Raw genomic sequence first — 13,300 nt, 5'->3', positions numbered from 1 at the left:
ACTTGAATAACTTGAACTACAGCAAAAATATGAAGAAAAAATGAGGATAATCTATAACATGCTAAAGATGGTATCAGAGCCAGACTGGTTATTTTGACCAATAGAGTGAACTCTGTTTATTTCTTATAGAAGTCTGTGGGGTACCAGAGGGTACTTCCTGTTTGGAACACCAAGGGGAAATTCTCATATACAATCAAGGAAACCAACAGATGAGTTGGAATTTTGGAACAAATAGACAAACATCTTTGGGAACTTCTGCACTGGAGGACTCAATTCAAACTTTAGACTGCACATTTGGTTTACTTTGACACTCAAGAGCAAACCAAAGAATGACGCAGCGATGGCTGTGCGGCAAAGTCAGCAGGTGTCTTTGGTGGTCTTAGGTAAAATTACATTATGGAGCACAATGTATTTGGCATTTTCCTGCCTGAAGCTCAGTGGGTAGAACTGGGTTATAGTTCAGATAACAGATACTCCTGATGACCCTGGTCTCCCTATCCTGTGCTGAACAACTCCAGCTGTAGAAGATGGTAGATCAACAAAGTTGGAGGATTTAAGTTGGATATAGCACCAGCACTGGTTCAAAGTGTCAGTTTGTTCTTATTCACGTATTTATCAAGGAAGGAACATTTTGTCTATCTTCTTCTCTTTAGGTGGGCTTCTTTAAAAGGGAAAATGTTTCGTGAGAGAAGTAGTAGATGGAAAATGTCTGCAGTTTTCATTCAACCACATATACGTTCTGACCCACAAAGTGGGCTCTGCTTTTCTGTCTGGTACTTCCTGTTAATGTGCAGCATATTTCATCTGTCTGTCATGGGGCGCAGCCCTGCAGGAATCACCAGAAATTGTTTCAGGCACACAGCGGTCGTCTTGACTCATTGGTATCGTAAAGTCCTGTAAACTCACACTCTGCTGCTTTTTGCCTGAAGCTGAATCTTTTTCTGCGTCTCCACAAAGAGCTGCGAGAAGGTCGCACTCGAGGGTTTTGTCAGCATTTCTCTCCAAATTTCTGACTCACAGGGGAAGCGTGCTCGGAGTCAGAACCAAACAAACACTCATCGACTCCCCTCCGGGAAACTGAAAGGAGTTGACGAGGAAGAGCACCATGATGATGTTGAGCAGAGCAAAGAGGAAACCTGCAGGCCTGCGGGGAAAAGTACCAATGCTGAGCGACTATGAAGTGATGCAGCAATGTGGAGGGATGGAGAGCGGAAATCTAACAGCTTCTGATGTCCTACAGCTGACGAACATCTTCTGAGCCACAGCCTGCAGCCTCGCCTATCAGCTTTAGCCGCTCACACAGACTCAACAAGACCTTCCGCCACAGATGCGCTCTGTGGAGACTGACGCCGCCAAATCATGTGGTCATCGTGGAAGCAAGTTAACTTGTCTGACAATGTCTCCTAAAAACCATGTTCCTACGACCAACAACATTTCTTTTAGAAATGAGTGCAAAATAAAAACATAATGCAACATGGTTTTCTCAGTCAAAATGAATATTTTGTCTTGTATGTGTCAACTATTATAAAAAAGGCTAACAATTAGACCTTAATGAAAAGAACAGAGAGAGTTAGACTTTCTGTTTCTTTAAAATCGCACTTCAGTCAACCTTGGATCTGTTTCAAAGCGTTCCCAGTGGTCTAATCATGATTATCACTTTTTAGCCAAAAAACTTGTGTTGTCCTCTAGGACATAGTTTCTGCAGAGCGGCAGGAGTTCATCCGAAATTCGCCTCCAAATTGTGGGCTTAACTGTTGATGCTAAGACCTCTCTGTTTACACTCTGTCTCGCTAACTTACAGTGGAGCGGAACAGGGAGCTTGTGGCCCGCCCAGCGTATTTTCTACGTCACCAATGCAATCTTTTTCAAACATCTTTTTGCCTGCTCCTGATTCACAACGATTAGAATAAAGAAATTCTCAGAAATGCAATTTTAGGCTTAATTTTCCTAATAAATGGCCTCCATCACTAGAAAAAGGCCACAACAACAGGTTAAGAACACCATCTTCATCTCAGAGGGTCTTTAAGGAGAAAGCGGACATGGAAGTGACACAACTGAAATGTGTTTTTGTTTTATTTGTTTGGTTTTGCCTTTTTACTGAACACAGAAGGTTTCAAAGTCTCACTGTTTTCATCTTAGCTTTTTTTGCACCCAAACAAAATCTTCTGCTCCAAGAGACAAATAGATGTGGAGTGAAGGTTTGTTGAGATTTTTTTCTTTAAGTTCAAACCTTAAAGATAAAGTTCAACAATCTCTCCAGCAGCTTCTCTAGTTTATGTTTCACCTCCAGAATTCTTTACATGTAAACTAACACTTTAGAAATACAGTAATGTTAACAATTAGTGATGCTGGGAGTTTTAGTTTTTTTCTGTTTTATATTTTTTCCACTTTAAGTTAATATTTAAAAATTAAAGTGGAGGGCAGGAGAGTAATGGACTTACCTTGGTTGAGCAGCAGAGCTGAGAAGAAGAAGAAGAAGATGGTCAGTAAGTAAAAGAAAATGATCAGAAAAGTTAAAATCAAACTCCTATTCGGATCTTGTCTTTAACTGTTGTAGACTGATTGTTTACATCTAATTTCCTAAAATGAGTCTTGGGCTATTTCAGTTAAAACATTTGTGCAAAAACTTTGACTCAAACAGGTTGCATCACTCAAATGTGGCTCAAAATGTTCACAAGTCAGTGTGAAAAAGCAACACAAACCATCATTTTTTTATGCAGACAGTTCCTAAAGCTGAACTAAGATTTAACAGGTGACATAAATTTATCAGTTTTCAATTTTATTTTATCTTGGATGAGAGCCTTTATGGACTTACTGCTTTGTTTCAACATTTTTAAAATAGCAGCAACACAAACAGGAGATGTGTCCCTGAGGAATTTGAGATCTTTTTGAAACTTCTGTCACCAATCCTTCAATCCTGAAAATCCGTGAAAATCCTCTCTCACGTACCTGAGATGCCTCTTTTCAGCCAGCGGGGCTCCTCCAGAATGATAAAGAAGTTTTCATGCTTCTCATATTCTTCATCGTCAATGATCCTCACCTGCAGGGTCTGACTGCACAAAAGCACACACACACACATGGGCTGCAATCAGACACCAAGAAAAAAGCTGTTTCACTCACTGAGCCTCTGAAAAGCAGAAACAAAAGGACAATTCTTTCAATGCTCAAACGGAAAAACAGATAAAGATGTTTTTATCATCAACGATAAAGATTTACAAAACTATTTTTAATAGTTTGGAGCAGTGAAGAACCAAAAATGTTCATCCCTGATGATTCACCACCCTCGTTTAGCATTCTAAATGTTTTAGTTTATAATGTCAGACTTGTTTTGCCAAAGTCTGAAGCTAAACCTCAGATGACAATGTGCGATTATATTAAAATGTCATCTAGTGGGTGTTAAGTTTTGCGGGACAATAAATCACATTTTAGGAAAAATAAAAACCTGATTTGCTCCAGAGGAGATAAATGTACGTTTTAAAGGAGTTTTTCAGGACGTGTCCGTCCAGCACAGAGAGAGCTGCATGAACGGCATTTAAAAATGTAGACCTGCAGGACTTGAATGCTAAACGTTGGGAAACATGAGGGAAGTTGAGGAACACCTCCAAGCCCTGAGGATGCAGCGGGAGGAGGTCAGTCATGCAGCAGAGATTCGGCCAAAAGCATCGCTGTAGAACAGAGTGCAGATGCAGACAGGAGCAAACATGTCCTCCATCTGCAGCCTGTGCTCAAGTCTGACAGGAAAACATCTCAGTAGAGCTTCATTTATAAAAGCTTCTGAGCATGAAAATACTGCAAACACAAAAGGAAAACATTGCGGTCCTTTGTGCACATTTTTACTCGAGCATCACAAGGTTTCCAATGCAGACACTTAAATCACAAAAACACATGTTTGTACAGGGATGTCAAATGTTTTCATTGATGCAATTAAACGGAAATGGCAAAAAGACATATATATTTATGTTGCAGTTAATTGACCTTAAATTGATCACAGCATTAAATCTAATAGAGAAACAAAGTACCATTAAACATCAAACCAAACTTTTTACGACGAGTTCCTGCAACTGCTGTACATTGTGACCAACTGGTGCTTCATTCCTGAAAAGATGCTGTTCAATCTTTAACACTTTAATCTTTAATATACCATGAATTATTTCTGACAACTTTTATTTCTGGGAATTTTTTCACGGTTGAGGTTTTTCTCTAAACTCTTGTTTCCAGGTGTTTCTGGTGGCTGCAGCATCAGGTTGCACAGATCTACCACAGCTTTGAGTTTCTGGTCGTGTTTAACTTCTGCATATGCTGTTGGTGTTAAACCGAAGGCTTAGTCACGTGCACACGTACGCTGGGTTGACCTGTACGTGTGCATGTGACTAAGGCCACAACTTTAAGGGGAGCACAGGTGTGTTTTGCAGTTCCCTTAAGGCTTGTACAGCCACCTCATGGGATGTGGTGTAAATGGAACGTAACATTGTCATGCGTTTGGTCAGTTCGCAAGATTTGAAGGGGTAAAGAAAATGAAACATCCATACTGTGTCTTAGCTACTTCACCCTTACTTAACCATACATATTGTATGAGTGTGTACTACGACCTGTCGCCCGCATCATGCCCATAGTAAAAAATGTGCATGAACATTTTCTCTCAACTGGTTCACAGAGCGGTCTGCCACCTTGATAATACTTGCGGTGCACACAGGTTTGACCATTTTATCCACCCTTAAAAGCAGCTGTGACAAAGGCTTGACGTTTTTAATTGCTGCTGCCCTTACTTTTTCATTTTAAAAACCTGAACTGAGGCTCCCTCTGTGACCAGCATTCCAACGCCACACACCTTAAACCTCCCTTTTTCCTCTTTAGACTCTGTCCTCCGATGTCATCCACGCACAATTTTCAATAATGAGGCACTGGGTGAGTTAACAATAATGCATTCCATTAAAGTGAAGTAAATTTAATCAAAGGTTCACAGATGATGTGATGCTAGACAGCAATCTAATGTAGTTTAATTGTGGCTTAGTGTCAATTTACTCAGGATACCAACCTTAATTAGTGACACTTGATAAGATCTGCTTTAGAGCACACGCTTAAAGATGAGGAAGCAGAGAATCTCTCTTTAAAAGACTTCAGACACGACCAACTCCACAAATAATTCAAAAACGGAGCGCTGTAAAGAAAAAAATCTAAATTAAAAGGACACTTTTAAAACGTTTAATCCATTTATCTACATTACTAAATGGAGAGGCTGATAAACACTCAGCAGAAGTCAGCGGGTGTTGCTGCTGTTGTTTCTGTTGTGAATGGAAAAGGGCACGACGATGAGCAAGAGTAGTCGGATACGATCACAACAAAATCCAGTCTGCAGCAGGATGCCGAAAAACGGAGAGAGGCTCATCAAAGTATCTAAAAAAACACTTGTCAATCCACCCGACAAGTTTCATAAAATATTTTCTTTCAAAATTGTGAACTTCCATCGTGGGAACCAATCAAAGCCATCTAGTGTCTGTCTGACCTCCATCAGTCTGCAAAACCAGATCCACTGGATCAGAGGGAATTGGTTCTCCTGGATCTGACTGATCCCAACTGATCCTGGTCAAGGTACCCCAACCGGAGCATCCATCCATCCATCCATCCATTCATCCATCCAACGATCCATCCATCCATCTATCCTTTCATCCATCCATCCATCCATCCATCCATCCATCCATCCATCCGTCCATCCATCCATCCATCCATCATCCATCCATCCGTCCATCATCCATCCATCCATCCATCCATCCATCCATCTATCCATCCATCCGTCCATCCGTCCATCATCCATCCATCCATCCATCCATCCATCCATCCATCCATCCATCCGTCCATCCATCCGTCCATCCATCCATCCATCCATCCATCCATCCATCCGTCCATCCATCCATCCATCCATCCATCCATCCATCCATCCATCCAACGATCCATCAATCCATCCATCTGTATCTTCCTCCATCCATCCATCCATCCATCCATCCATCCATCCATCCATCCATCCATCCATCCATCCATCCATCCATCCATCCAACGATCCATCAATCCATCCATCTGTATCTTCCTCCATCCATCCATCCGTCCATCCATCCATCCATCCATCCATCCATCCATCCATCCATCCATCAATCCATCCATCTGTATCTTCCTCCATCCATCCATCCATCCATCCGTCCGTCCATCCATCCATCCATCCATCCATCCATCCATCCATCCATCCATCCATCCATCCATCCATCCAACGATCCATCAATCCATCCATCTGTATCTTCCTCCATCCATCCATCCATCCATCCATCCATCCATACATCCATCCATTTTTTAGACATTTTTGGTTGTTGGTGTGCATCATGATTTCTGTCAAGGAAAAGTGCACCAAAGCTCAAAAATGATTGAAGAACACTGCACAACAGCACCGATAAGCCATTGACTGTATCATCCTCTCCCACTTTCTGGCACCACTGAGATTAAAGCTTTCTCTGAAAACAACATACTTTTAGACACACAGGGCTGCTGACAAAAGTCCTTCAGGCAGAACCAAAACCCAAATGTTTGGACCCGTCATAAAGTCACTCTACATGAAGGTTGCTCAATGGAGAAAAGCTGATCTGACCAACATGAATGAATCTGTTGAGGGTATGACATTAGCTATAGTGTTATACTAAATGAAACATGTCCTACGTGGTCTGGTCGTTGGTGAACTCCAGTTCTCCTTGCACGTCCTCATAGTCCTCTCCACCCTTGGCGGTGCCAGACTCCGAGTGATACGGCAGGATGACGGTGCCCCGGGCGCCGGAGTTACGGACCACGGTGATCTCCATGGTTCCCACGCTCTCACTCACACGCACTGTGCGCTCGCTGAATGTGAAGATGCCGGCGTGGTCATCGTCGAGGATTGTTACCGTGGCAACCAGGGGCTCCACTAAACGAGCTTTGGGGGCGGCACCCACTTCGTCACTTTCAAACATCCCCTCTGCATCGCCGATACGCAGGTTAAGCAGACGGACGAAGAAGTGCTCGTCTTCCTCAAAAATGTCGTCGTCAATTATTCCAATCTGTGGATGAGCAGAAGGGGACACTCACAATACGGAAGAAAATGATAAACACTGCTCATTCACTTGACTTCATTTCATTTCTGTTGCATGTTTTTAGTGACTAAAGTAGCTGGAGACTTTGAAAATTCCTGATACCAAAACATGGTTTTGCTAAGATGGATCCTTTTAGAAGTCACAAAGATTTATGCGGAAAAACCTCCTTTCATCAAGACATTAGATGGACAATGAGTTATTACGTTTTTACCATTTTATAATAACAAATTTAATAATATTTGCAAGATTTCTACATTATTGTAACGACACAAAGAATATTTCTTATATTGTTTAAAAATGTGTGTCAGAAGGAACTGGTGGTATAGGACCCAAATGTATTAAACCAGAAAAGACGGAGGAAACTTCATCTTTCAAATAAAAAGACTTAAAATACCCCTCTGATGAAAGTTCTCTGCATTCCTTTTAAATTGTTGTCAATCAAACTGTCACAAAGACGCTTGTTATGATCTAATGAGTCGTTGTGATGTCACAATGGCCCATGAGGGCTTTGTGCTTTGCACAAGCTAACCTGACCTGCCCCGTCCAGCATCAGCTCAGGTTTGCGAGAAGAGAAGATGGCTGCACGTATTTGGAACATTACCGGTATGTGTGAACAGTCACTTTCTTTTGACATTTCATTTTATTTGCAGTGTGAGTGAATTTATCAAACAGCACACTCCGCACTTTGTTGAAAAAGTGTCAATGTAAATCCAAAATATGTCACTTTTCACAGCTTTTTTATCACTAAAGAGAAACTTTTGCGAATGGAGACTGTCAGTCGGTGTCGTTTGTGCCCCCCCTTAGGTCAAACTCTTCAGTCATGCAAGACACAGCTTGCAGAAAGGGGGGGTTGAGGGCGGGGCTACTCAGCACCAACGGCCACGCCCATGTAGAGGAGATGTTGGAAGGAGCTTCAGATAAACATGAAATGTGGCTTTTAAAGACATTTAGGTTGTGGGATTTTGATTAAGACCTTCATAATCACAATTAAAACACAACTGGGAAAGTTTTTACCAAAAAAAATGCTCATGGGGGACTTCATACACGACAAAACCAAGAACAAAGTGAAAAACAAAGAGCAAAACTGAACAGCAGACGATAAAAAAAAAAATCAGACACATAAATACACTGAGGATGTTTATCTTACATGACAACAGCTGTGGATTATTAGCAGATGAGAGCAGGTGAGACTGTGACAAGAGAAAATGTCAGAAATGTGTCAAAATGCATTTCCATTCTGACAGATCAGTTTTACGCAGCATACAGTACAATCGCTACAAGAATGATATTGTTTATGTGATATCTCACCATGGCTGGAAGTAATCAGGATGTTGTAGTTACAACTGAACTGAGGCGTTTAAAATGTAAACCAAATTCACCCAACAGTGGCTGGAATAGGCTCCAGCAACCCTGTAACCCCAAGAGGGATCCGGTGGGTTTACAAAACGGATCAATTTAGATTATCATTCAATTAATTTGAAGGTCTGCTGCATTTGAAGGAGTTCTATTGTTGTTTTTGTATTTTTTTTAAATCTTTGCTGTATTTATTTTATTTACAAAAATGTGGTATGTAGGTCAGGTCCTTTTGCTCCATGAGAAGAAAACTCACTAAGCTAAATTAAGTACCATAGAAGGGTTCTTCTAAAACCAGGGATTGTTTCAGCTGGCCAGGAGCCTGCTGAAAAAAAGACTAAAAAAATCTGTTTGGGTTTTTAACTGCAGACTGAACATAGACAATAACCTCACACTGATGTGTAACAAGAGGCACGGTCATTTTCCCTCAAAAGCTGTCCTTTCTGACTTTTTTCTGTAGAAATGTATGCTTTGCTGTGGGTCGACTCTGTTCTTGTAGGTAAATTCAGCTGCAAGATCTATATAACGGGGAAAACATCCCACCCTGCTTCTACGCTAATCAGTCAGCCAATCTAAGGCTATGTCCCAATCCACTCACTACTCCGTAATGCCTAAAAGACAACAGTATAGAGTTGGACTAGCCTGGATTTTAATATAATTCGGACACATGGTCTCTTTTTTTTAAACTCCAAACTTGTCGAAGTTTAAACCTCTTTAAATTATGAATCCACTGCTCTGATAATAAAAATCTTCTCTAACATCCCAGTGTATCTATTTCTCTCTTCTTTTCTTCTGTCCGGTCCAACAAGGAATGCATACCAATATAATTATCATAAATAAAGCTTAGCCTCAAATACAAAAGTGGTTTAGACAAATATACTCTCTTTTTGTCTGAAGAGCCATAACCCCCTATTGTAACAGTTAAATCTGACAAACATAAAAGGCCTTCAGCTCTGATCTGCTTGCCCAGCTGTTGGACATGACAAGTAAAAATATATAAAAAAAAGAAAATAAACTTGGATGGTTTATAAAAAAATAAAAATATATACATTCTTTAAATGACAAAGTATTCAAACGCAATGCATTGTGGTCTATATTTGCCAATCTAGAGAGCATTGATGCACAGAGGTTTCTAACAAAGACTGCTGGGACATTTCCAGGGCACTGTATTTGAAGGTTTGGACACCCTGAATGATAAGGAACACCCTGCGTAGTTCAGCAAGTAGTGAGGGAATTTGGACAAAGCCAAAAGGTAACCAATCAGAGGAGATTAAGCATAAATGTGGGCGGGGCAAGCTGCCACTGGAAAAGAGGAAGCTTGATTGGTTTAAAATGTATTTTAGACTTCTGTTGATCTACGACTACGAATGCCTATAGTAAGATAGTCTTAATGCAGTAAAACTTATTTCCTTCAGAGGGAAATAATGCACAGCATATAAATTATCTGTGCATACTTTATCACATCACTGTATGTTGATAATCCATCTGCTGTCCTGATTGAAGTTTTCTCTGTGGTGAGGACGAGCGTCCAAACATCTGCCGCAGAGGCGCTCAGGCAGTAAACAGTCCTCCAGCAGCAGCGCAGCCACAGCTGTCCTCACAGCTGCTGGATGGAGGCCTTCAGAGAGGATGCACGAGCAATTAATGCATTAAGTGCCTCTTCATCCTTCATCTGCTGGTTTGTCGACTGTCTTGCATTTGAAATGCAGCTCTGCTTTACAGAACGATGGGAAATAGGTAAGAAATGATGTGTGAACAGGGTAACACGAATTTTCTATAAATAATGTCTAATTATTCAACGTTCGTGCTGTCAAAACAATAGTTGAAATTAGTTCTTTCAAACCAGCTGTAGAAGTTTGGAGAACATGTTTGATACATACCTTAGAAAAGAAAAACTAGTTTATTTCCTTTTTTCTTTAAAAGTTTTTATTAGCAAAGGAGACAATGTTTGTGCAAATCCACAGGAAGATAAATCTGAGGTAGCATGTGGTGTCAAACTAGCTTACAAATGTTTAAATCCAAACTATACATCTGCACTTTGAACTTTCTGTAATACTTCATGTTTCATGTTTGTCGTGTCATTCTGGCAAGAATATGGCTGTAATCTCTGTCTCTGAAAGCACACACCTCAGAGTACAGAACATGATGAATAGAAAAAAACGGCTAAGTTCTCGTTATTAAAAGTGTTTTTCACATTGTCAGGAGCAGCTGCATGGTTACTATTTCACTGTTTCAAACCTGCAGCGGCTGCAGAGCCTTCCTCCTCAGCCTTTGTCTGGTACTCCTGCTGGGAGCCCCCTGCCTCCCCTTCCACTACCCTTTGATCACCTGCACATCTTTCAAGCTGCAGGTTATTCAATAGTCTGAAGCTTGCTTATGCACCTCTACTGAGAAGATGAGCATTTCTACTTATAACGCTTTCCAACCCTAAGATTTGAGGGAATCATTATATCTTTCATTTAAATAAAGAGAATGTTGAAACTGAGCACAAAGGTTCCTATTTAATTGTTATAATTTGACAGTTTTTCACCTCCAGAAATTATAAATATTTCCTCATTTCTGATAGCAAAAAGAAAGATAAAAAAGGCAGAAAAAGACAAGGTATGATTTTTTATCTTTTAAATGGTTAGAAACCTGCAATTTTAAAGCAAAGTAATCTTCATGGAAATGCTCAAAAAAGACTTCCTTCCTGTCTGAGCTGTAACAGAGTCACCGGATCAGAGGAAGAGTAGAAGACCGTGGGTGTGAACCTCTTTTGAACCATACCAAAGACTCAGGACCCAATGATCTAAATGAATTGGTTAGTTCAAAAGGGGCCCAAGTCCACATTTTTTTCAAAATAGAGATATTATATGTTCTATGGTCTTCAAGGGAAAAGCTATCTGATTATGTGCAAAAAAGTCCCAAGTCCGTTGTAATGTATCGACTATGCTTGACATTTAAAATGTATTAATTCAAATTCCTGGACTTGGGCCTCTATTGCATGGATTTAGCTTTAGCATTAGTTATCCAATATGGCAGCGCCCCTGTTTAATTCAAGAAGGGCCCAAGTCCAGAGACTTTAGTTTGCTAGTCCTCTGAAATGATAAAAGTGAGGTGAATTATATTATAGCATTTGTAAGCTATGACCTGGTGCTAAATCTGGGTAAAGTATTAATCATTTGGTGTAGCCTCCCTTTAAACTATGCAATTAAAATCATTTCCTAGAAAAACAAACCTCTTGGACTTGGGCCCCTTTTGAACTAACCGATTCAATCCCTTAGATTATTGGATTTTTTTAAGTGGTCAGAAATTAGCTTTTGAGAGAATTTTATTACACTAGATCATAAAACTTCTCCCACCTGTTTTCTTCCTGGGGGTAATTCTGTTGACCTGATCCGTTTCATTCTTTTACATTTAAGAACGAGTCATAAAAAAGGTAAATAGGAACTATGGGGGTCTCATGTTTTAATACCGTGTTTTCCGGACTACAAGACGCCCTTTTTTTCATAGTTTGGCAAGGGGTGCGACTTGTACTCCGCAGCGACTTATATTAGAACTAAATTGAAATAAATACATTGTTTACCCTCCTGTTATGTTGATTTGTGAGGAACAGAGATGATGTTCCGGGGTCAATTTGATGTATGAGGTATGTTAAGTGTTAAGAGTATGTTAAGTGACTCAGAGAATCAGCAAACTTTTTTTTACAGTAAGATCTTGAAGGCTAACAACATAATATTCTATTTTCCAATGATTTCATAGATTCAGAAATGCAATAAAAATGACAACTGTTTCTACAAATACAGGATGAAAACAGAGTATTAGTTGGACAATGATGCTTCATGAAAGGAATACATAAATAAGTATGAGAAAGAATTACTGTGAAATTATGAGATAAACATTCTGCTATGATTGTGTCATATGAGGTTGTGGAACTTATTAGTTCTTGGTCTCAGATTTTGTCAAAAAAATTTCCCGTCAAAATGCGACTTATAGTCCAGTGCGACTTATGGTCCGGAAAATACGGTAATAATAATAATAATAACTGATACTTCATTTATCCCACAATGGGAAATTCTTCTCCGCATTTTGACCCCCCTGAAGGGGGGGCGGTGAGCTGCAGACTAGCTGCGCTTGGGGGGGGGGGGGGGGGGGGGGGGGCAGCTCGTTGGGGAGAGCAGGGATTGATTCACCAACCCTTTGGTTGTTGGACTACCTGCTCTACAGCCTGAGCTAAACTGCCACCATTTTAGGCCAACGACTGTACATAAGTACTGGACTGAGTGACCCCCCCCCTCCCCCTGGCATTCCAAACAGGAAGTAACAACAGTTTTGGCTCCAAGAAGCCAAAATCCAACAGACTTCTACAGTATAGAGAAATAAACAGCTGTTATTCAGTCATTCTATTGGTCAGAATAACCGTTTCTTACTCTGATACCTTTTTTTAAATAATGTCAATCCTAATTTTTTTCTTGATATTTTTGCTGTAGTTTAAGTTATTTTAAGTTACAAACCGACCAATCAGATGCCTCAATAAAACGTTTGACCACCTAGTCCGCTTTCAAGTGGTAGGGGTGTGGTCTTTTAACAAGCTTACTCTTGATTGGTGAGAGTGAAGTGGCGTATACAGCGCTTTTCTACCTACAAGGCCCAAAGCGCTTTACAGTCACAGACCCATTCACCCAGTCACACACACATTGGTGCTGGCTCCACTGCCGAACACAGGCGCCCGCCTACCACCAGAGTCAAGGTGGGGTTCAGTGTCTTTCCCAATGACACTTCGACTCATGGGCGTGCAAGGCGGGAATCGAACCTGCAACCTTACAATCATGGGTTGACCGCTCTACCACTGGTTTCCATAG

The 13,300-nt window shown here is 40.6% G+C and overlaps 1 protein-coding gene across 8 annotated transcripts in view; it reads right to left on the bottom strand.

Moving 5' to 3' along the window:
- slc8a2b (solute carrier family 8 member 2b) overlaps nt 1–13,300 on the bottom strand; it is a 134,138-nt gene that overhangs the window by 9,874 nt on the left and 110,964 nt on the right. For all 8 annotated transcript variants that reach the window (XM_020708015.3, XM_023961335.2, XM_078929762.1 and 5 more), the window contains 3 exons: nt 6,700–7,073; nt 2,950–3,053; nt 2,442–2,459 (listed from right to left, as the gene is read on the bottom strand). In XM_020708015.3, the coding sequence (XP_020563674.1) occupies nt 2,442–2,459; nt 2,950–3,053; nt 6,700–7,073 (496 nt within the window). The remainder of the gene's footprint in view (nt 1–2,441; nt 2,460–2,949; nt 3,054–6,699; nt 7,074–13,300) is intronic.

Source organism: Oryzias latipes, chromosome 13 (genome assembly GCF_053564925.1).
Source record: "Oryzias latipes strain Hd-rR chromosome 13, Olatipes_Hd-rR_3.1".
Taxonomy (NCBI): Eukaryota; Metazoa; Chordata; class Actinopteri; order Beloniformes; family Adrianichthyidae; genus Oryzias; species Oryzias latipes.
The sequence above is the reverse complement of the archived record's forward strand: the minus strand, read 5'-3'. Positions and strand labels throughout refer to the sequence as shown.